General features: G+C 35.4%; 1 protein-coding gene across 2 annotated transcripts in view; it reads right to left on the bottom strand.

Moving 5' to 3' along the window:
- NKAIN (Sodium/potassium-transporting ATPase subunit beta-1-interacting protein) overlaps nt 1–26,075 on the bottom strand; it is a 137,073-nt gene that overhangs the window by 43,304 nt on the left and 67,694 nt on the right. The window contains exons 2-4 of one of the 2 annotated variants that reach the window (XM_081755730.1): nt 10,225–10,362; nt 4,937–5,017; nt 2,789–2,998 (exon numbers count right to left, since the gene is read on the bottom strand). In XM_081755730.1, coding sequence (XP_081611856.1) covers nt 2,789–2,998; nt 4,937–5,017; nt 10,225–10,362 — 429 coding nt within the window. The remainder of the gene's footprint in view (nt 1–2,788; nt 2,999–4,936; nt 5,018–10,224; nt 10,363–26,075) is intronic. The other variant, XM_081755731.1, reaches the window with a different exon arrangement.

Here is a 26,075-nt window from a genome sequence, read left to right as displayed (position 1 = left end):
CCCCGCTGATAGAGGGCTCTACAAATGATGTCGTTCATATTATGGTGTCGAGATTGTCTTTCCGCACTTTTTTTTCTACATGCAAGACCATGTAATCCTTTATTATCAACATATGCGTTGCAAGCAGAACTGTAATGATGCTCGCAAATATTAGCCCCTCAGCACAGAGCTATAAAAATATGAAAGCTCTCATTACAAAGGTGTAGTCCGAGTGTGTGAGAAGGTAGGGTTTGAAGCCATGCTCCGTTTTTGCAGGAGACAGCTAACAGCCTGGCTTTGTCATCTGGGTTATTAGTTGATGATAGGAGCGAAGATAAACGAAGCTTGACTATAGGTTCATCCCAAACAGACTGGACATGTCTTTTGGCGTTAGGTGGGGGATCCATTCCAAGCAGACTAGGTCCATTTATCGATGCATTCTTGTATATCTCGAATTGAGTCCAAGTCTACCTCCTGTTGAAGAAGAGGTCCAATTAATTCTCGTGAGCCATAGAACGATGCGAGGAAAGAAGGTATGGCGATATCCATGGCTCGATGAATATGAATTGTATACGTAAGTTGTTTCAAATAGTCCCGTTGATAGAAGACTAGTTGGTAAGGTCACATGCTTCAGTAGTCAGTTCAGACAACCAATCTGGAGTATCCAGTTACAAAAGAATTATACACTAAACTACTGACGAACATTTACTCGTTATATAGAGGTAACTCATCTTATTCTTAATCAAGAGGAAAGATTGCCATTAGGAATATAGGTCTCATAATGCAAGTACCTCATGTTCCACACTACACTATAATCTTATTAATGACTGAAATTTCGTCAAGGAAAGTTCCTACCACTCCAACCTTCGATGTAACAATTAACATAACCACTGACGTGAAATTGTCTCGTTGCAGCACAAAATCCCTACTACACGATTAAGATTCTCGAAGAAGTTACTCTAAACTCTAAGTACTCCACATGTCTGTTAGGGTTACAGATAGTTTCCACTGAACGTGTATCTTGAACGGGTATCACCTACTGGTAGATGTGATGTCTTGTGGACTCTTGGAGAACATCAAAATTATTGCTGATTCATCGAGGAATGCTCCGTATTAGAATAGTCTTCAACATTTCTATTTCTCGAAATTTGAACATACTGGTGAGTTCTGGTTATTGAAATCTGCGGTTGATAGCTTGAGTTTCTCTAGCATCAAGAACACCTTAATCTGTCCCTTTTTACTCAGTACCATAAACTCCACACAAAACCTCAGAAACTCTTCTGTAGTACTTGATCTAATACCAGAAAACACTGCCTCTGACCTGGATTTTGTTTGAGAGTGTTTCAGATATGCCATATCGATGTGAATTCATTCATTCATCAGTATATTCATAGTTACAGTGAAGTACTGGGATGCCTATTCTGAGTTTTTCTCACTGGTCCAAATATTCCCACATATTTTTAATTGGATTTAAATCTGTGACTTTAAAGCCAGATCAGGTGTTACAAGCTGCATGAATGCTCCAGAAACCATGTATGAACGCTCTAAACCCTGTGAACGTGGCAGTTGACATCTTAGACGATGAAAGTGTCCACTGTATGTTCATAATGAAAATGCTGAGGAAATAGCAACACTTAGTTACTGAGAATTTTCAAATCAACATGTTCACATTCACCTGTATCAATGTGCCCAAATAATGGAATGGAAAGCACCCCACATCATAACAGAACTTCCTCCAGTTTGAATCACTGAACCCCACACACTGTGAATGAAATGTTTCACTGGATTTTCAGTGCACACGACTCCTTGCATCATTGGAATTTAGATACACACACGACTCGTCAGACCACAACTACACTCCTCCAGTTCACTACGGTCTAAATGTATTCTTGAGGCCATTCGACAGTACATTTTGTGAATGCCAACAGCCTCTTTCGTGATACTCAACTTCAAATGTCCATTGCATCCAGTTTCCCTCGCAGTGTTCTGTAAGAAATTGATTGGGATGGACCTGCATCCTTGAAACTACACCAATTCCTGTCGGGTTTGAAAGTGTTTTTCCTTAACCAGGCGTGAAACTTCTAAGCAGTCTCTCTGAATTAGAATCATTTTATGACCATAGTGTCCATAAAGTTTTGCATTCATACGCGTGTTAGAAGCTTGTTGTGTTATGTCAAGAAATGAGGTAACTTCACTCACCCTCCGCATAGGCATATACAAACATAATGGCCACTTTTTCCACTGTTACATTTTTCCTTTGACCCACCTTGTCCAACTGTTTCCACACAACGATTGACACACTCTCTCCAGTTAAATGCAATAGTAATGTGTCAATGTTGATAGGTCATTTAGTCACGTGTTATCAGTGAAACGATATCTATAGGGATAGAAACGGACCAATGTTAGTTCTAGAGGGAGTGACTAATTACCAAAATTATGAGAGAAAGACCAAAAGTGGACTCAATACCCTTGTGCACTGTACGCACATGCCATGTATCATTTCGCAATCATTTTCTGAAATAATTACAGTATTTCACTTACCACGCGAAAATGTTTTACATTTGAAAAACTTGAATTTGATCAAAGATGACGACCATAATGAGGAAACTCTCCCTAACCAATATTTGACGGAGTTCTTTCTATTTTATTTTCCATGCAGTTTCCGAAATAAAAGGGTATTTTGGACTTTTGACTCATGTCCAAGTAATTTTTAAACATTGATAACTGTGACATATAGTATTTTCAAGCTGAATATGGGAAAGCTTATTTAATAAATAAGAATAAACACCAGTTTGTACGAAACACTTACTGACAAAAGGCACTGAATAGATGCATGGATGACTTCTACATACTGATACTCCAGAACACAACCTAATACTCTTTCAGGTCGTATTGGGCGAAAAGGATCGTCTTCTAACGTAATATTTGTCGGGTAAATTGGCTTGCATCCTGCTCCATTCACTTCCCACCAACTGACACTGCCTGTTCCCATGTTTAATACGTCAGTATTCTGTAACAACTAATCAATATTAGTAATAACACAAAACAGAAGATGAATTACTGATAAAATTCTTAAGTATCAAATTAGTTTATATTAGACTCAACATCTAGTGCACTGAATATGATATGTTTAAAACAATGAGCAGTTAAAGTATCTAGGACAACTACATAAGTTGACACCAGTGGCGTACACACACAGGTGGTTTCGGGGTTTAACCTACTCCTTTGAGCTAAATATGGAAAAATGTAAATGAAACTGGGGACTTGATTCCCTTGACGAAATTCTGCATACTCCAGTGGTTAATACTATTAAAACGTTTGCAACAAAGTAACTATTAAGAATTAAAACAATTAACAACTCAATGACCTACTTTCTTTTGAAATAACGATAACAATATAAAAAGATATTTTTCCTTACACGGGAAGGTGTACACTTTACACATGTACACAAGAAATGCAACTAAGGAGTTAAAATCCTTGTTCTATATATACTTATTATATCTATGTTTAAATCTAATTGCTTACGATATGTATGAATTAATCCACAACTTCGCATTACATAGCTTGAGATGTTCATCGTTGCATGAACAGCGTCCGCTGCTAGAACCTGTGTTAACCCAATCAAGATCGCTGTTATAAGCCTCTGTTAATATTCACCCTTGAATTATCCTCCAATTATCCTCTAGTCAAAAATAGATTTCCCAAAGGTTCCCAAGTAAGAACAAACCAATCAGGAATTAACTTCTAAATTTAACGAGTTATCAAAGTTAATTATTATCTCGATATTAGGAGATGTGAATACACCTGGTAAACTTAAAGTAAATAATAAAATAGTTATTACCTACTCATCCGTAATCTGTTTCTAATTTTCTGCTGTATTTGGTTAATTTATCTTAGTGGAAATATCGTCTAGCATGTTATCTAAGCAGAAAACACTGAGCTGTTACTACTTACATTCTTATGACTGCTTCTTGGTATACGGAGAAAATTCAATTTCCAGTTTGAGAACAACTATATAAATAGTATAACTGTAAAATATAGGAAACTTTAAGTTCCAGAATTTTTAAAGAACTGAAAAATATAGAAGGAGGCTCTGGTACTTAATTTTCTTATATTGTTACAGCTTTAACATTTAAATATTTGTATTCTAAAGTAGTAGTTTAGTTTCCTCCGTATAACAAACAAACAAACAAAAAAAAGCAGTCGGAAGAATGTAAATAGTAGCAGCTTGGTCCTTGGTTCGATCCAGCTTAAGTAAGCTTTCTAGTGGACAAAAACCGTGTGCGTGGGTTTTCTCGGGGTTCTCCCATTTGCTCCCACTTTCTTCACTCCAATATTTCATTCTCACCATCACCGTCTCCTTAATCTATACTACAGAACAAAGATTTAATCTCATTTCAATATATAGAAGTGTGTTAATATGTAAACCTTAATGTATTATAAAAATAAATAAATGTAATAAAATAAAGCTAGTCCACAAAGTTTCTCTTACAAGGATTCTGATGACATCGGCTGTGGACTGAAACTAGGTTCCTCTCGTAGACGTTATTTTACCCAGAATCGGAGATGTAAGTTTATTTTCTATTAGGCATTCAGTATATCTTTAGAAAAGTGTGTTCATAAAGGGATTCTGCTTCACTGTAGTTCCTTATTATCTTAGTTGTTCTGGCAGACAGAGAATGATTGTTGAACTTTATGTGAATCTTCTACATTCCAACTTTTTTTTTTTTAAATATTTCCTCTGCATGGAGAAATTTCTCTTCATACAAACCACGAAATTCTAGTATTTCAATAATACTCTTCAATATTTCTATCTACGCAATGGTAAAGAAAAACATTTCAGTAACTTCAATGAATGATATATTTGTAAGAAGTGCTTATATTATTTAATAAATATTAAAATAAATATGTTCAATTTATTAGTATAAGATTCTTAAATGATAAGCGTATAACTTACTCTATCTAAAACTCCAACATTCAAGTAGAAACATATAATAAATATATTCCAGCCAATCCACAAGATACTCCAAATTGTATACTGTGAAAAGAAGAAAATTTTACACATATAAATCCAAACATTACATTTAAATTTACATAAACATGTTTATGTAACATTACATTTAAATTTAGATAAATAAATTTAGGAAATGAACAGTTTCTATAATTTCCAATAGGTTAATTTTACATCTTTGACTATTCTGGGTTACTTTGAATCGTTTACATATTTTAATAAAGTGTTGCTATAGAGCCCTATTCGCTGAGGTATGATTGACCGAAATGTACTCTACCCAATACAACAGCATGCAGAAGGAAAATAACAGATCCGGATAAAATATATCACTGGAGAATTGTCTGGTTAAGACTATATTACGCAGGAGGAAATTGCCAATTTCTATAATTTATACGGGGAAAATGTCCAAAAATGTACCAACCGATATATACCAACCGACAGACCTCACGGAGCTGAACATAATGGTACAGGTTGAGTGTAAACCCTCATGCGTAGTTTTTCGATAAAACTGAGGGAACTTTTTTTACTGTAAACTTATACACTTATTACTAGAGACCGGATGTTACGCAAAATGCCTATTCTTTAATATTTCAAGATATGATCAAAAATAACGTTTTAAAGTTTATGTGAGGGGTTATAATTTCAATTTAAGCCAATTTTATTTTGCCTATTTCACTCATTTCTGCCTAAATAATTGCTTTAGTGCCTAATGTTGCCTATTCAATGCGTTTTCTTCAAAATAATTCTTTATTGGGGAACATATATATAATTTACTATTTCAAGAAAGGATTCTGCTTCTTCCGAGAAAATATACGTGTTGTTTGTAGTGAAAAGATGTTGTAAAACTTTGAACTGTCATATATACTGATAAAGTGCTGAAGAACTTTGGACTGCTGTGTGTATTGATAAATGCATAATATTTGGACTTTGGTGTAGTAATAAAGTGCTGCAGAGAATGTATTTACCAAATATACGTGCAATATATGTCAAGATTCGTTTTTATATATACAGTAAAAGAAAATATTAACAAACAGATATGTCCCTACATTCTTTGAACATTATCTATATGACTTGAATTTATTTTTTTGAAAATGTATTGAGTATCTTCATTATTTCGAGTTACATTTTAGCGCCTATTTTCCAGGTTCTTAATGCCTAAACATCCGGTCTTAACTGACTACGTACAATGACGACGTCACCTATTAAGATGAAACTGTCACTGAAGTATATCCTCATCAAACGTTTCACTCTGATACTAATAACAAGACGATAGACGATAGTATAATACAGAGATGAGACGCATATTATCGAAAGACATATCAATCGATAGATCTCACTGAGTTGAACAGTATGAGATACTTAAGAGCCTGCCTTACTAAAAATAATACGAAATTTACCATTTTTCTTTTGCCTGATTATTCATCAGTGAAAGGAGATAATAAAATGCAAGTTACCACAATCATAGATAATGCTATCCTACAACAGAAAATATGAACCTAAAGAATGTTCAGTGTTGCAATCCATAGAAATTACAGTGTTGCCAGAAAAACAATTTCCCTAAATCTAAGTTAAGACAGCGAGTAGAGGAATGAACTCAATTGCATTTGATTACGTATCATGTTGTTTTGGTTTCTTGTGAACTACTTTTTAATTAACATTATTATTTAGTTTTAATAACTGTATGTTAAAACTATTTTGCTTGTTACAAACTAAATACAACTATTACTTAAAAAGTTGTATTCACATTCTTCAGGTTCATATTTTCTGTTGTAGAATAGCATTATCTATGATTGTGGTGACTTGTATTTCATTATCTCCTTACACTGATGAATAAACAAGCAAAAGAAAAATAGTAAATTTTGTATTATTTTTAGTAAGGCAGGCTCTTAAGAACAAATTCTTTTCTGCAGTTCTCAAAAGGAATTTTTATGATGTTAAGAAGTATTTCACTCGCTGGGAAATAATTGATATTTATCGTTCTGCTGGATTTTTTTTTTTCAATGTAGTGTTCTACTTTTTCAATGTAGTGTATACATAAAAGATACCGTTAAGCAGCAGATTGCACTTGTATTGTTTGTCTTCTGACAGTAATACACATACAACTTGTAATTATGATTAAAAAACAAAAAGATTCATCGCCGCAGAAACAAAACCTCGACACTATATTTAATATTGAATTACTCTAATTCAATCTTCATATGTTACTACTCACCATTCGAAGCTCTTTTCCCACGAGCTTCCCAACTAGAACTTAATACACCCCGCTCTTATTTCCCATAGTAGTTACCGCCAGGGTTGAATTCAGGGGGTAGCCCGGGGGGGAATCTCCCCCCCGAAGAAAATTCATTCCCCCCCGGAGAAACTCCCAAAATTTCAGTCACAAAATGTAGAAATTACTTCACCCAATTATTTGCTTTTCTTTCCGTGTACGTGCAGACGAAATCCGATCTCTCAATATACATATAAATGACGCAGACCCATTCTATATAAATGTTAACATGTAACATCTAAGATAGAATACCAAATAGTGAAAAAAACTTGTATTTCTTAACGCTATGACTGAGTTTGGCAGAACATGAAATTGTTAACTGTTGAAGAAAGGTTTGTATTTTAGTAGGTACTATACTCTCGCCCTATATTATATATTAGTAGGTAGCACTAGCACAGGTTGAGATACGAAAGGAAAGATAGGGAAGATCTTTCGATCATTCCATATAATCTCTCATGTCAGCAGACTTCAGTTCTTGAAAATATACAGTTCCTACATTATTTGAAATAGGGCGCCTAAATCCCATTTCTCGCATCGGAAGTAACAGACGTAAATGTGTTTTACGATTGTTAAAGTAAACACATCTTTCTTTAATTAAAAATAATTCAGTTAAAGGGTGAGATTCAGTGGGCGTCATTTAGAGGGATCAGGGAGGAACAGTTATCCCTCCTTGATTAGAGACTTATATAGAATTTATCAATATGATAATAGTATATAAGTGAAAGATTGCTATTGAAGGTGGCCAAGATCCTGCTCAGTGCCGTTCCATGGGGGAGGGGCAAGCGGGGCGACGGCCCCGGGCGCCGAAGTAAGGGGTGAAAAATTCGGGATGGAAAAAGAAAAGAAAAGAAGGAAAGAAAAACAGAGGAATGAAATACATGTGGACATATATAAAATGAAAGGAAAAAAGTAATGAAAAGTGCTCAAAATCAAGGAAAAGCAGGGTTTACTTTTTAAAATTTTCCCACCTTTGGCGGCTGGTCTGTCGACCTCACTCATATATACGGGGATGCCGTCGTATACTCTCGCGCCAAGCGCTGATTTTCCACGACACGGCACTAATCCTACTGAAGATTTCGTCAACTAAACTATTGATGTATATGCAGTGAAGAAACCAAGGCTAATATGTTTGATTTAGAATCAGAAGTGTGAGAAAGAATGATAACTTTTTATTAAGATATTCCTAAGTATGTTTGTTTTAGGAAAAAAATATTTCAGTTAATTTAAATCTTTTTAAAAATTTTTACATTAGTAACAAACAGTAATTACTGAATATAGGAAATAATAAAAATAGTTACTGTAAATAGCAGTTAAAGTTTAGTGTAAACTATTTTTGCCAGTCTTTATTTAATGTTTTAGATGAAATCAAACGATTGTTTTCTTAAAATTATAATCTCATTGAATATTTATCAGCAATTAGTCTCAATATTAGGTAAGATGTGTATGTGAATGGAATTGTTAAATATGCTGCTTTCTTGAAAAAAATACAGAAAAATAACCCTCCCCCGAGCAGTTGACATTCCCCCCCGGGTGTAAATGTCTGAATTCAACACTGGTTACCGCTACACGATATACCGACATTTTCAGGTATTGAAATATCGATATAAAACATTACAGATTGAATTATCGATTTTTTCAATATTTGATATTCCACTATTTTTTGACTTTTAAATATTTTTCGGTACACGATATTTTAAATATTTTAATACTTAAATATTTAAAATGTTTTTGATACTTCGATATATTGATCCATTTTCGATATCTTATTGATATACAAATCCGGATATTGCACAATCTATGACGTGTCCTGCTCATTGCAGGCACAGTAACTCGTACACTCCCTAATACCTAGATACTATGAACTTCTCCACGGAATCATTTATAACATTCACTCGTTTATTCTGTTTAGTTTAACACCAAATATTTTCCTGAAAACTTTCCATTTAGAAGTATAAAAATTAAAAAAATTAAGAGTTTTCTACATCATGATCAGGATCCTAGGCATTTTTAAAAAGTCACATACGGAAATGAAATTCGAAACTGTTCACTTTCATATATAATATAATTTTCCTGAAATACCAATTTATCAATAGGAATAAAATATCTATTTGATCTCAAAACTTTTCGGCAACAAAAACTATCAGAATAGTAGACTAAAATTCCACTCAACACACTGATAATCGTCCGACATACAATATGAATAGTTATTCCATGCTAGTTGGATGCATATTGTATCATCATAACAATTTTTCTGAAGATTAACATTACCTTTCAGTACTAAGGCAAAGTAAGTTACATCTACGCTTTAATGTAAAACCCATTTGCATGAATAATGAACAGCGTAAATAAATCAATAAGTAAAACAACACACGACCATATATTTTCAAACGTCTTGTCTGAGTATTCTACCCCAAAGTGTGTGTACGAAGTATCACAAGTGTGCTCAGATTTTCCATGTGAATCATCATGATTTAAAAGCGATATATATATACAGGTTAAATCTTATACGAACGCAATGATTAACAGACATTTATGGGCACTACTATTTGACTCCATCATTCAAGAAAGAAAAAAAAAATACATAACATGAAAAGCCACGTTTCTGAGGAAAGACATTAAGGTAATTGTATGGGTCCTAATCACTGCAAATCAGGGGCGCACCCTCGGGGAAGGGGTCCACCATGTAGTATCAAAATTTGATTTTACTCTTTCCATTACAAAAACAATCTAGTTCTATCATTTTTTCTGAAAATATAGATGGAAGTATTTACAATTACTTATCGTCGTTTTGGGTACAGAATAATACTCATTCAATACAAGAGAGACATAGTATTGGAACTCTCCCAAAGCTTGGGGGGTCCATAGTATTGGACCCCCCCCCGAACAAAAATTCCTGGGTGCAACCTACTGCAAATACATTTTTATCGTCTCATTATTTATTGCTTCTCACTATACTGGTACTTACAGTTATAATATACTTTGGTCTATATTGAAACGCTCCGAAAAATCCAAATATCACAAAAATAATCTGGAAGAAGTTGGCAAGAATGGGAACCCACATAAAACCGAGGAACTCAAACACCTGACGCTCAATTGTTGCAACCTGAAAAACAAGAAAAATCAATGTTAAAAACGATCTATATAATTCAGATGTGCCTAAAAACACACGACACTAGTCAAACTATTTATATTTATTAAATGACATAAGTAAGTTCAACTGCAACCAAACGAAACAATCTTACTTAAATTAATACTCATTTTATGACTAGTTCATATCAGCTTTGCTACCTTAAATAATTCAAACTAGAAACACAAATCACTGAATAAAGCAACATTTATTTTAAAATAATAACTGTGTAACAATGTCGCCAACTAACTGAACATATTGCCTTCATCAGAAACTGTAATCACTGAACAAAGCAACGTTTACTTTAAAATAATAACCGTGTTACAGTGTTGCCAATTAACTGAACACATTGGTGTAGACAGTGTCTGATGAAGTCAGTATGTTCAGTTAGAGACATTGTTATACAGTTATTATTTTAAAATAAACTCTGCTTTGTTTAGTGTTTTTTTATTTTTTATTTCTAGTTTAACTCATTTTATGAAACTATTCCAATTCCAGTTTTTATTCTCTTCCCCCAAAATTGACAAGAGCCAACGTTCGATGCCACACATTTAAGTAACAAATTGCTCATTGTTAAGTGAAGTTCTTATGTTAAATGCTGGTCGTGCTATGTGAGCTTTCGAATAGTATACGTCTTTGCGTTTTATTTATTATATTATTATTATCCTTCCTAACTATGCTATGCATAAATGTCAGAAGTCTTATAGAACGACTACCTCCGTCAGTCCGTCCATCTATCCATCTACATGTCGACAGATGTCAGAACGAAAACTGCAAGAGATACCGAAAAGTGTTTTTTTTGCAATCGATTCAGTGTTTTAAGAACAGATTCTATCTCCACCATTAACCCTCTATCTAAACCGGAAATGGCAGAAATTTAGCGCTTCTGGTTTTGACGTTGATCACCATAGAATAAAAACGGTAATAGGCGTAAGGGGTTTTTCGTAATTGATTCAGCATCTCGAGAAAACATACCATCAAAACACGTAACACACTATCAAATCAAAAGTGGCTGAAATCTACTAATACTTCCGGTTTCAATGCTGATTTATATAGTGCAAAAACAGTAGGAGATATTGAGGAGCGGTTTCTTTTAGAACTGATTCAATGTTCGAAGAATAATTTCCATTTTCATTAAACATTTATCACACCGGAAATGGTAGATATGAATCATTTCTGGTTTCAACTTGATTGCAATAGAACAAAAATCGTAATAGATAACACTTTAAAAAATAATAATAATAATAATCAACGTCTGAAGAGACCATACCATAATTCATAATACACTTCCAAAGCTTGAAGTGGTTGAAATGTACTAGTACTTCCGGTTTAAATATTGATTTATATCGCGTACAAACGAAAAAAATATCGAGAAGAGTTTTACTGAAATCGATTCAGTGTCCCTCTGTTAACCCTATATTCACATCGCAAGAGGCAGAAATAAACAATTTCCAGTATCAACGTTGATCACAAAAGAACAAACGAATATAGTAACCGCGACAAATGTTCTTAAAAAAATCGATTCAACATCTTAAAAGTACTATATCTACTGTATCACTCTACCAAAACCGGAAGTAGTTAAAATTTAATATTTCAATATTAATGTTATAGAGCAAAAACACTCGATATCGAAAATCGCTTTCTCGGAATGAATTCAGCGGCCCAAGAATAGGTTCAATCTCCATTAACTCTTTACTGAAACCGGAAGTGGTGGAAATAAACCATTTCCGATTTCAACGTTGAGTACCAAAGTACAAAAGTGATAATAGATAGCAACAAGTGGTTTTCGGAATCGATTCAGTGTCTGAAGGAATCAATCACTTGTAACTTCAACAAAATCTGAAATGGTTGAAATGCACTAGTACTTTCGATTTCAATATTGATTTATATAGCGCATAAGTTATCGAGAAGTGTTTTATTGGAATCCATTCAGTGTCCGAAGAATGGGTTCTAACTCCTACATTAACACCTATTCAAACCGGAAGTAACAAGAATCGATTATTTCTGGTTTCAAACGATTTAGCGTCTAAGAAATCTCCCACTACCTCTCTATTGAAGCTGGAAGACAAAAACGTTCTAATGCTGAATTCACAGACTTCGGAAATCTATCGTAGTTTCACCACTGTGAAACGAAACTCACTTCTTGTATACGGTACTTGAAGAAATTTTATTCTACTTATTCGCTAACGTATATATTGTTGACATGTTAATTCTGTTGTAAGTTTCACGGAGTTAAACTTTTTTAAGTTAACTCGTAAGTTAAACTTTGTAAAATAGTTACTTCTACGCCGTAGTGTACTATTACAGCAGATTTTAAAAGCGGGGTGGGAGACTTTTGCCTATACTCGATTTCATGGAGCTTTCAAATTTAAAGACCCCTTTCTGAACTGACTATCAAAACTGTGAAGCTCTGCACTTTCTTGACTTTAGTACTCATGGAAATGATGTATTGTAGTAATGTAAATGTGATCCCCTGGTTGCCCTGTCTGCCCATTTTAAAGAGGCATGCTGTAATGAGGGTTGAATGGGAAATTTCCGTCCTCAGTGAAGATCGAACTTGTGCCGGCTAGTTGGCAGGTGAACGACATATAGTCTACGTTGTCATGCATATACGTGTTCACAACTATTACCTCCCGTCCCTGTTGGGTTGGCAACGGTCTGGCGGAGACTGCAGCGCAGCCCTGCTGGTGAGGTGTGTTAGGGCAAATTACGTACTACGTGAGGAGCAGCAGAATGGGACTATGCAGTGAACTGAGCAGCCGGTAATAATGTAAAATGGTAAACTTATCTTATTGCCAGAGTGGGCAAACTATTGGCACTCGGTTACCAGGTGAGAAGGGCCTATACTACTATAAAAGCTTATCTTGAATGATGGTCTTTGCACTCACCAATTGCACCGCATTCAAGCCTCAGTCGTCGTTCGGAGCCAACGGTAGTAATAGGTCCCGTCCTTCACAACCTTCGGGTTGAAATGAAATCTTTTAATTTAAAGTCCCACGATTATGCCCTTTAGGCTAAGAGAGACGATAATTAAGGCAAGTGAATGATGATGATGGAAGAACTGATGGAATGAGAATGTGCTAGGAAACGGAGCATTCCGAGAAAACCCAAGGACACTATGTTGTCTACCACAAGTTTACTTGGCCGGGAATAACTTGGTGTTGAGTGCGAACGCAAGGCAAAACCTCGAACTAATGTTTTATATTATATACATGAATGAGTTTTTTGTGTCTTTAATGCAACGCCGAGGTAAGTATATATTGTCCTTAGTCGGTGGCATTATTTCCTTATTTTGAATACTATATCACCGCTAAGAATACAACAAATATGCAATACAATAATACGGATTCATTTCAGACGAAAATTTAAATTGAAATGAGTTTTTATTCACTTTTAATTACACTAGTGTATGTTTCGCACTGTTTGGATTTGATTAACTGTTAACAAAGAATTATCACATTTAAGTTGTCTCTAGTATATTTATCTCGAATAACTATCTTTTAGGTAGTTTATAAGTAGCTCAAATAAGTCATAAATAAACGTCCTATCAACATAGTTTGTAAAATTACAATCTCCAGTAATTGATCTTTAGCTTTTAGTACCTACAACAATGACTGAGAAAATCTGAACTGATTTCTCTTCATTATCCTCGTTATGTTCATCTGACTTTGTTTTCTGAGGAAATTATAGCGCAGTATTCTCATCGTTTCATTAAATAAATTTTTAGGACCTACCTACCATAAACATAGAATAAAGACATCTAACTTATATTTAAGAAAAGTCCAAATACTCGAATTGTCCAAAATTTGAAAATTTCATTCAAATTATAGAATAGCACACTTTCTTCCAATATGCTTAAGGTGTAAGAATTATAACTTGTAAAAACGAGAAGCATATAAATCGCGGGGATAAAATTACCCGACTGTATTTTAGACCCAACAGTGTTTTCGAGTCATAAAATATACAAATAAAGGTGGGCCGCACAATTTCTTACGTAATACCCAAACGATTGGCAGTTCCAAACATGTACTAAAAGTTTCCAATAAGTGTTAATACCAAAATAGCTCTATATACAGTCATTTTAACGAAAGAGTGAATACAGTCTGGTCATTTACCAGAAGGTATCAACTTGTTCGTGCAATCACCTAGAAGCTGACGAACTACTAACCCCCTTGGACATGCATTTTATGGCTAGATTCTTGTATGTTAACCATGCAAATTTTGGACTCGTTAGAACAACTCTTTCTTTTTTCTGCAGGTAAATCACTGCAGATGCGATAATTGACAAGCTTGAGTCACGGAGCGTCATGAAGTTTCTTCATCTTCAGGGGAAATCAGCAAAGCAGACCCACGGAGAGAGGGAAGAAGTCTATGGGGATGAAAGCCCATGCTATGAGATGGCATCCATGTGGAAACGGCCATTTCAAACTGAACATATGACTACACTCTAGATCTGGAATACCTTTTTCATTGATGATGCCGCCTTGACGGAGAAATTTGAAAAGATCATAATGGAAGACAGGAGGATAACCATTGAAAGTGTTATGTGTGCAATAGCTATGAGTTATGGATCTGGCTACAACCAGCTGCATCTGCAGAAAGTGTCAGCATAGTGGGTGCCACGACTGCTCACACCTTTCCAGAGGAAAACTCGCGAAGACGCTGCAAACGAAATGTTGCATCGCTGTGAGGTGGATGAAGAGGACTTTTTCGGCAGACTAGTGACAATGGATGAAAGTTGAGTTTATCTTTATGACAAAAGAAACAAAGGAAATGAGCAAACAATGGAAAAAACTCTCCCCCTTCCTAAAAAAGCACGATGTAGAAGTCTGCCGCTAAGGTGACGCTAAGATAAAAGCAAGAAGTGTTTGTTTAAGGGAGGGTTATGCACTTTCTTCCACTACTGTGGTCGTTTAACAGGAGTTCAAAACGACATTACCCTTATGAGTTTTCATATCAGTTTCCACAAAAAGGTGGTTCCGCCTTATATAGTCGCTAACGTTCGTCTTCGGTGCGAGCGGTCCGGGTTTGATTCCTGGTAAGGACACTCGGTCAAAAAATTGTAAAAGCTTTTTAGGCCAGCCATCCTGAGTGAGTTTTCCTGGGATTTCCCCATTCACACCACGCAAATGCCGGGATGGTACCTAATACGCAGGTCCCAGATCGCTTTCTTCCTTCCCTTTTCTCGGATACTGCGATCCCCGAGGGATGTAATCTCTCATACATGACAGATTAATATGGCCATAGATGCCGAGACCTCAGAAATCTAAATCCTAATCCTAAACCTACAAAAAAGTTATTACGTCAAATCAGTGGCGTATTTAGGGGGGGAGCTTCCGGGCTTAAGCACCACCGAAATCTTACTTACTATAGTAAAGTATATGAAATATCTTGCAGAATTTTCACATTTTCAGGCAAAGCCCCCCTCCCGAAAGCTAGCAAAGCCCCTCCCGAAACAAAATCGTAAATACGTCGCTGCGTCAAATGGTCAGTGAGAAAGATTTCATAGTATGAATTTCACTTCCTTATTATTACCTGGAGGGGAGCGAAATGATCATTTTACAGAAAAGACCATACAGATTAATATGCAAAAATACTTGTAACACTGCTTTAGAGCTTACACACATTACATAGTAATAAAACACCACTAATATGTGATGACTAAGAATGTAAGAACTATTTTAATTCTCTAAAGTGAAGCCAAGAAGTAAAGCTCTTAAAAGAGTTTCCTATAAAATAAGCAATATACAAATCTGTGTACAACAAAACGAAACAATAGTGTTCGAATTGTAAACATAAATCGGCTCTTACTTAAAACAACCGTGTGAATTTACCAAAGGAAGACTTCCGGTCCACTAGTAAGAATTATTTGCAGCCTTTTTGTAATGGCCTAAGAGAAAGAGAACAAAGCTAGGAGGAGAGCTTGTTCAACCACCCAGAACACAGTCGGATCTCACTGAAAACAATGAAATCCTCTGTAGATCTTCTATGCATTATTTGATAATCAACCTGGTTTCATGCAACTAAAGGAAACAAGCAACATACATACATAAATGCATTGTGAAGACAGTTCTTACAGGTTTACGTGAAATAAAACTGCGGCTTTACAACTTAAACTTCATTCTTCTCATCTACTCTGACATTTACTGTAGCTGTCCTATATATGAAGTTTATATGGATTAATAGGACAAAATATTTGAATGTTCATTTTGAAATACGCTGTAGGAAAATATTTAACTTATGCTTTGTTCAATGACGTGTGACACTGTCTGCAGGGTGAGACAGCTGTAGAAACAAAAAGAAATTTTCATTAAAGAGAAATAACTTTTATACTAGTATTGGCATGAGGCCGTAACATTTGAGGCATTTATTATGACTTCATATAACATTATTTACAATACAACACTGATATTAATTTCTCTGAATTTCCATGTTTGAGTTAAGTTACTTCTCCTTGATCCGCGACACTGCATACACTGTCATTTATGCTTCGGCACAGACGATCCGGGGTTGGATTTCCGGTGAGAGCGCATGGGGATTGAATCCACTTTATCGCAACTTAAAATAAGTTAAACTATAGGTCCACGTCTCCTATAGCTTTGGTGATGAATGATACAAACTCTAAACCAACCAATAATCATTCAGGTTTCGAAAAAGAAAAAATCAATCGGTCTCCACCACACCCAAAGCCATCCAATGTTTTCCTTGTTATTTTTCAAGTACCGGTACAGTATAAACTTATTTTCTTTATTGTAAAATTTATGAGACGAATTTTCTGTATTTGGAATACAATATACTAGTAACACACGAAGCCGGCTCGTCCGTATAGACAACCTAGGCGGCTGCCTAGGGCGGAAACATTTAGGGGCGCAATGACAGGCTATTTTGTATTTTATTTTTACGTGCAGTTTATCAAGAACTGCCAAAACGTACATGCGCCAGGGCCCTACACATTTAGGAAGAGGAAGTTATTGAAAAGTGGGATCACCTAAGATCGATTACTCCTCACCTATATGGAGCGGGGGAACATCTTTCTGGTCATAGTACGTTTCCGTGTTCCCACTGTTCTCTCGATGACTAAACATGATCTGCATTATCTGATTATACAGACTCCGATTGCTCTCAGAAATGTCACTGACCTTAAGTTTCTACATAAGGTAGTCAGTGGAAACTTAAGATCTGAAGCGCTACTTCAAGAATTATCCCTTCACATTTCTACCCGTGTAGCACCAAATACCCACCTCTTCCACCTTTCCTGCCCTAGACTGTCGATTATTCAAAGGTTCTTCTTTCACAGAGCACCAAATTTATATAATCAGATAACAACTGACGTGGACATTTTTTAAGCTACTCAGCTTTTGACAGAATAATTACACAAATTCAAAATTACTAAAAATGAATTAAGAAACTTCATATTTGCCTTTTTTTGTTTTATATTTACAATGGGCATCGACATGGTTTACATTACAATAAAACTTTAATTTCCTGTTGCCCTGTGGTTATATCACTAAAATTTCATTCCAAATGCCACAGGAATAAAAATGTTTTTAAAAAATAATTGGCTTATAGATTACTTATCATAGAGAGAGGCACTGGGAGTAAGTTTTATTTTAATTAATGCTTAAACAAATGGTAACGATGTGATGTGATGAAAATGTCAGGGGTGACAAGGCTTCACTTTGGCTTGGGTTTGGGAGAGGAGATTATGGGGGCACAGACGTATTTTTCGTCTAGGGTATAAAATATCTTAGAGCCGCCCCTGGTACCAAACAACACACACACACGATATGTTTAATAGCTCGGAATTTCGGTTACATACATAAACAAGAAACGTATCATAATTTGGTCTATCTCTTTATCTACAAAGCCAACTTCTTTTTTTCAGTAGCATTTTTTTTTTTTAATCATTCAATTTGTTGTTGTTCTTTCAAAGGATGAGGTTTTAACATGTTCCGGTACTCGACAAGCTTCTTGATTTTTAATAATTTTCTTTTCTCAATATTTTTTCTTACCATCATCTTTTTGAATCTATCTTGATTTTTTTTATGTATTCTCCGTATCTTCTACGAGCAGCTGAAAAAAAAAAAAAAAGATTCTTCTGTGAACTGTAGCTGACTTCCCTGACTTTCAGGTCTGTGTGAATCCTGCATAAGTCCATTTGAAGTCCACCATCTTGTGTTCAAAATCAACATTTTAAAATGAAAAACGTTATGTAATATATGAAACAAGGTTAGAATTTTACACATAATTCATTTTATTCGTGGGGTACTATTTAAACTGAATCTTGAACAAGGATAAGGAATTTCCCCAAGATGCCATGAATATTAAAAATGATTGGGAATGCTCATTAAAGTAACACAAATACCTATTGGAATATTTGCCCTAGTATCAGAGAATATATCATCTAGGGCGTCCTCTCAGAAGTGGCTATATCACAATTTATTGGTAAAAGAACGAAAGAAATGTGATATCCAATTTAGAAGATAAAAAAATCTTGAAGTACAATGGAGAATCCTACCATTATACATTTAAAACTTTGCAAGACTCATTATTTCTTACTTCAATTCGTATTATGAATATCTTCATACCAAAACATGTTCCTAAAAGCTTTTACACTTAGCGTTCCGCGACGTATTCAACTACCAAAATGAAATAAGTAAATACTTACGGAAAAAATTGCTATGCTAATTTAAGACTCGTGGGAAATCAGTGTCGAGGTTTTTTTTTCTTTTAATCTTGGCAAATGTTACTTATAATTTCATATAATTCATTGATACATAAAATAGCAGCTCTAATTAAGAAGATCATCTTTAGTTTCTCTTAGGGAAACATTTCCCACACGCAAAACGTTCCACTTGGTTTGGAACATCAAGGACAATAACAAAATAGTACTTTAAAATTAATTAAGATTCCTTTTCGTGTCTGTTTTTGTGTCAGACACATTCTTCTTATTACAAGTCCCACAGTCCCGAATTTCTTGCAAATATTTCGTTTAATTTACTTCTCTAACTACTGTGAAAAACTACTTTTATGCGGTTATGGGATATTATTAACTATAGACTTTATTATTATCATTATTATTATTATTATTTTACAGTTCCACGTTTATGCACCGATGCTAAGGGAGACGGTGATGAGATGATAGAATGGCGAAAGTGGGAGGAAACGAGAGAACCCCGAGAAAACCCACGCACACGTTGCTTGTTCACCAGAAATCTCACGTGATGAGAGTTGAAATCGAACGCACAGGTGAGCGCTCTACCACTGAGTCACCGTAATTCATAAGACATGAATGTCTTACAACGTAAAAACAAAATGGAAGTAAAAAACCCTTGAGAAAGAAGACTGTTATTTGTTCCAAATGAATAACAACACAAGAAGTCAACAACTAGTAGTACTTTAAAGAATGATCACAAAAATTCTCCTCTCTTCATCTACATCCACAATTTTACCCTCTACCTGGAAACAAAATAAAAGTATATCTGCAAAAAGCAACACTGAAGTGGATAACCCCAGATATTCACATCTGAGCATATCTATTTAGTAATTATGAGGATTTTTCTTGGGTTGAATTCTGTGGTGAAATACTCAAAGTGTAAAGTTTTAGCAGATGCACAAATCTCACGAATATCTAATTTATACCAAAAAAGTGCTGAAAAACTTCCTTTTTAAAACTACTTCTATATACGATTTACAATTATCTATATTTATCTTTCTTTTTGCACCGAACTCTCGATCACCTGCGTTTACAACATATACAACGAAGATAAACAAAGAAAATCGTCAGTGCTTTTGCTTCGCAATATCCTAAGGTTCTTAGTTTTCCTTTAGTTCCACCAAATGATAGCTGGAATGGCACCCTTCAATATATAGACCTTTACACACATCAGACATTTATTTCCAGCTGCCAATGTTAACGTAATTTCTTTAATACCTAATAGCCCCATGGCCGTATGCGTTTTTTAAAATGTAAATTTGAAATAAATCATGGATAATCTGAATAATTCCACATACGACGGGTATCAAGAAGTTCGTGCAATCACCTACAAAGTGACGAACTACAAACTACCTCGGACATGTATTTTATAGTTAGGTCCTTGTATGTTAAGCATACAAATTCTGGACTCGTTAGAACAACTCTTTCTTTTTCTGCACGTAACTCGATGATTGACAAGCTTGAGGCACGGAGTGTCATGAAGTTTCTCCATCCTCAGGGGAAATCAGCAAAGCAGATCCACGCAGAGATTAAAGAATCTATGGGGATGAAAACCCATCCTATGAAATGGCATCCAAGAACAAATGGCCATTTCAAACTGGACACCAAGACCACAGCAGACACCTTTAGATCTGGAAGACCATCTTTCACTGATGATGCCGCATTGACGGAGAAAGTTGAGGAGATCATAATGGAAGACAGGATTAGAACAATTGAAAGTGTTATGTGTGCTATAGGTACGAATGAGTCTGTCTGGAATATCATTCACAACCAGCTGCATCTTCAGGAAGTGTAAGAGTATTTGCACACGTCCCCGGCAATGCCGGATCCGGCACCGACAATGCCGGAACCGGAACCGGGGCTGCTTTGCACACGCAGCCGGCAAAACCGGAGCCGGATCCGGCAATGTCGGTGCCGGCGCTGCTTTGCACACACATCCCGGTAATGCCGGTGCCGAAAGGTAGTTTGAGTTTGAACGTGAAGGAGAGAACATGAGTCCGTTTTATACATTATATGAAAAGCTGCGTACATATGATTCGAATTTTTTTTATTAATTACTTTCGCATGTCTAAACAAACGTTCGATTTCTTAGTACAACGAATTAGTAATCATATTCAGCGCTGTTCAGATTTTTTTTTTTTTTTTTTTTTTTTTTTGCAAGAGACGTGTAATATTACAGACTGACTTGAATAAATGGAAGGGTCGTTCAATATCTGAGAAATAGCTCAATGCAAAGAACAAGGTTAATTGTATTACGTCAATCAAGTGACGTAGGAGCATTAACGTCTAAATCCCCAAATATCTTTTCTTTAGTACACAAAGGTATATTTGCTCTTTGTGTGTGTGGATGTGTGCGCACGAGGTATATGGCCTTCTTTTGGTTTCTTTCTCTTTTTTTCACTTTTGTTGCCATAATTTTAACATCTATTTAAATTTCTCAAAATTGAAACATGCTGAGATCAAGCTATTTAAAATAATAATAATAATAATAATAATAATAATAATAATAATAATAATAATAATAATAATAATAAGCTCTACAAAGGCAACATCGCGGCTGCCTATTCACTCAGTATACAATCGTTCTATGGAACAAATACCAGACAAGACAGAGTACATATTTTTATTACGATCTATAAGGTAAAACAGTATGCAACCACAAGAATAGAAATTTTCTTGTTCTGTTTGTGCATTTTCAGTTCTTTCTGTAGCTGTGTTGTAGTTTTTATTTACTTTAATTTTATTTACAACCTTTGTTATGCTTGAAAATGCCTACTTCTACGATTATGATGGATATTTATACCGTACATACTGGGTTGCATAATTAACAGGATAAGCACTGGACAACTATCCTAGATTCATAATTTCTTCCTATCTCCATTTTGTTCATTTCCGCCAAGTTGATTTTTTAAAAATTATGACTTCATATATGCTAAGACATATTCTCTATCAAAACGAATCCAACGACCCCTTTGTTTAAATCGTTTAAGTAAGTTTCAGCTGTAGAAGATAACAAATTAATATACATACATACATGTGTGAAACTCACTTTACGCGTTGCCGTAGTTGGATAATTCAAACAAGATCCGAATTTCCCTTGCTGAGAATTTATGTAAATAGCAAGCCACTATATCTGTGGTACCTCACAGCCATTTTTATTATTTCATTCTTCATTATATATTCATATGATGTGAAAAAAAGAAAATAACAAAAACCTGAAGTAAACAAAAAATCCAAATACAGGAAAAGAAACAAGAATACACAACGCCTTGCCACTCACTCACTGTAGCTAGATTGAAGAAACCTATCAACAAGCCGGCTCCGTCTTTGCCGGCTGCGTGTGCATCTACGCATAATAAAACATTGCCGCCGACAAAGCCGGAGCCGGCACCGACATGTCGGCGGCTAGTCCGGCTGCATTTGCCGGAGCCGGGAGTTCCACCGGCTTTTTTGCCGCGTCGGAAAGCGTGTGCCAGCTACCATTTGATTACATTGCCGCCGACTCCATCGCCGGCATTGTCGGAACCGGATCCGGCATTGCCGGGGACGTGTGCAAACGCTGTAAGCACGAAGAGTGCCACGACTGCTCACACCTTTCCAGAAGAGAAATCGTGAGGACGCTGTAAGAGAAATGTTGCATCCCTGTGAGGTGGATGAAGAGGACTTTTTTTCGGCAGACTAGCGATAATGGATGAAAGTTGGGTTTATGATTTAGAAACAAAGGAAATGAGCAAACAATGGAAACACCCTACCTTCCCCCCTATAATGATACGAACACAGGAGTCTCCTGTCAAAGTGATGCTTTCCGTTTTCTGGGACTCTGAAGGGGTCATCATAACAGTTTACCTACCACAGGGGTAACTATTACAAGAACCTATTATTCCCATCTCCTGACTAAGTTTAGAGAGCAATTGAAGAAGAAACGTCGTGAGTTGGTCACAGTGTTGCTGTTGGCAGACAACGTACCAGCTCATTCCGCTCATGCATCCATGATGAAGGCAGTAGAATCGGCATATGAAATATTGCCCCACCCCATCCTCATTGGACCTAGCACCAAGTTTTTTTTAATATCCCTCGTACATTACAATAATATACACATGTATTTTCCTCATTAAAACAGGATTTTTAACACAAAATAGAAACTGCATCAAATATAACGAAAAATCCTTAATAATAACGACGCACCTACCAGCCAATAATAATGGAACACTAAAGCGATTGTGGAATACAATCAATTTTAGTGAACGTAGTATAGAACATTACCATGTATGCTCCAAATACATTATTTGGAGCATACAACAACTCTTTTGGTAAAGTAGCCAGTGTTCAACGCTGTAGGAATAACGAGCGCTAGTGAATCCTATCGTGTACTAATTATATCGTCATTTCCTTTCCTGGACTGCGTTATAGACAAGACTAACATATGGCCTTACTATAGGTACTGTACAACATTTGACACGAGAGACCAGGATTCAATTTCAGGTAAGCTTATAAGATTACGTTTTACGTTTAGCTGTAACTCCACATTTCACTTAACTTCGGTGCTCAAAAGGGTCGTTAAGTTCCGAAATAATTACCCAAACAACGAAAGTACCACATTATTTCATCGCTTGCAAAGTACACATTTCGCACACACGAATTTTTCATACTTTTACGACTGCAACATTCCCCATTTCTCTTCCACAATATACATAAAGAAAGACATAACCAAGTTCCCTCTGAAATATGGTTTGTTGGAGGCGAGAGAAATAATTTCCACTTAGGTCTACTACACATACTGTTTACTGTGCACGATCTTCATGGGCCTTGATTCTGACCAACATCAAAGTTTGTAACAAATGAAACACTGCTTTATTTTGATAAGCAATAATAAAACCGAAATGTACAATACAATACATGTATAGCTAGTTACAGGAGTATATTTATATACATTTTCAGATTATTTTGTGACTTTTTAAATGGCAAAGGAGGTGATAAATTTTTATTTTGTTTGCTTTACATCTTTCCCTATTTTCTTATCAACTAAATGTATTTTAAGTCTCCACAGTAAGTTTTTTATATTGGAATTCGATACACAGGACAAAAACAAAAAGTTATTTTACAACGTATACTAAAGCGATTGTTCTATTTCTAAGCCTTCAAATTTTTAAAGATAGCAAACGCCTTAATTATTTCCACTACCTTTTTAAATGTGTCTTACTTCCGCTCACACATGCTTTGTAAGTGTTAAATTCAGAAGATCTTATACCTTGGCAAAGTATCTTTGATGTTGATCTTGTAACATATTAGGCACCACAGTCCATTATTTGAGCAAAGAAAAATTAATAACTTTCTTCTTCAAAGCAATACAACCAACACAAATACATTAACCGTATGTCGAAATTATTGGGTATAACAAAGCACATATATGATTTTAGGATGAAGTTACACTGAGTTACAGGAAAACTATCGACATCTTTAGAGAACGATATAGAATTTGTTTACAACTTTACTCCAGCATTAATAGGGAGCAGGAGTGGATACAGTTAGTATAAATTACGAACGTCGATTTAACATGTGTCATGAACACTTGTATATCCCGAGTCTACGATTTTATTTTTTAAAATAACAAAAGTTTAGTGTGCGCACGTATTCTCATGGGAAATTTCTTCCAATTTCATAAACGCGAAAATTAATTCGCATGTACTTTCTAAATATAGTCCATCTTAACCCTACAATGCATAGTGGTACAGATACAGGTCATAGTGGGAAATAACCTGTTCTTTCCTATATAACGATGTGTATGCTAATGCATGTTGAATTAGATTGGAAACGTTCGAAGATAGTTGTAATACCACAATTTCCGCATATATGGCACCAATGGCGGCAGGTGGATGCTGATCTCGGGTGTTGCAGTACGAACGATCGGATACAGAAGATAGAAACTGGATTCATTAACTAATCAACATAAATTTAGACGCACATACTATATGATATGTGAAAATAAATATAACTATGGCAAAAAACTAAAAATTAGACAATTTTATCCAATTACTCATCTTATTTAAATAGAAAATATATTCTCCTCGTTTTGATTGCAGCAAATTTTCTATTACAAACTCGTTAAAGTCTGGTATTCCCATTATCTGGTCTTTTTCGATAAATGCCACTACTGATAACCTTTCTTGGAACATCGTATTCTTTTAAAATGTTTTAATTCTATTAAATGTGCAAAAACACCTTTCTCCTTCTCCTGACGTCATAGGTACAGTTAATTTCAGAATCTTTGTAGATTAAGTAAATGATTTTCCTAGATTATTCCGAACAATTCTAGGAAACCCAAATCCCTGACAGTGATCGAAATTTATTTACAGCGTAGACTGAAAACAGTTCATGTTAGAGATTAGTGTTATATATATAAAAGAGAAATCTCTGCATTGAACTACGAACCGAAAAACAATAACATCGAATCAATGTGAAGTACATTTGAAATATACTTGAGATGACTTGTTTCATCGGCTATAATAGCCAGGAAACCATCTTCGTTAATTTCGTAGGGTATTTCTTCGACAAACCTCAAGCACTATTTGTAGAAGCTCATTCTAGATCGTTTTGGATGTCCCTTTAAGCTCTGTAGGCTTTCTAAAGGTCTTCTGAAAGCAACGTCTAACTCTCAGCTAAAATTTATTACTTATCTAAATACTCCCGGGTTGGAGGTCGAGTCAGTTTAGTCGTGTCCCCTTTAAGCTCCGCCTCGAAAATGAACATAGTTTATGATTACATTCAGTACGCATCTGTTCTGCCTGACGTTTCCTATGTGCTCTTCAAGTTTTCTCCTATAAAAATTGTCCAACTGCAAAGCAATATTTACTTTTCGAAAAAGTGTGAATTTTAAAACACTTCGCAAATGTGAAGCCGAAGATTTTTTAAAAAATGTTCTTTATGTTTGAGCATAAATGACTTAAATCTGTTATGCCTAATTTTGTCCACAATT

The sequence above is a fragment of the Thermobia domestica genome, chromosome 4, assembly GCF_964235325.1.
Source record: "Thermobia domestica chromosome 4, izTheDome1.hap1.1, whole genome shotgun sequence".
In the NCBI taxonomy this organism is placed as follows: domain Eukaryota; kingdom Metazoa; phylum Arthropoda; class Insecta; order Zygentoma; family Lepismatidae; genus Thermobia; species Thermobia domestica.
Note: the sequence above shows the minus strand (reverse complement) of the source record. Positions and strands in the feature narration are given on the sequence as shown.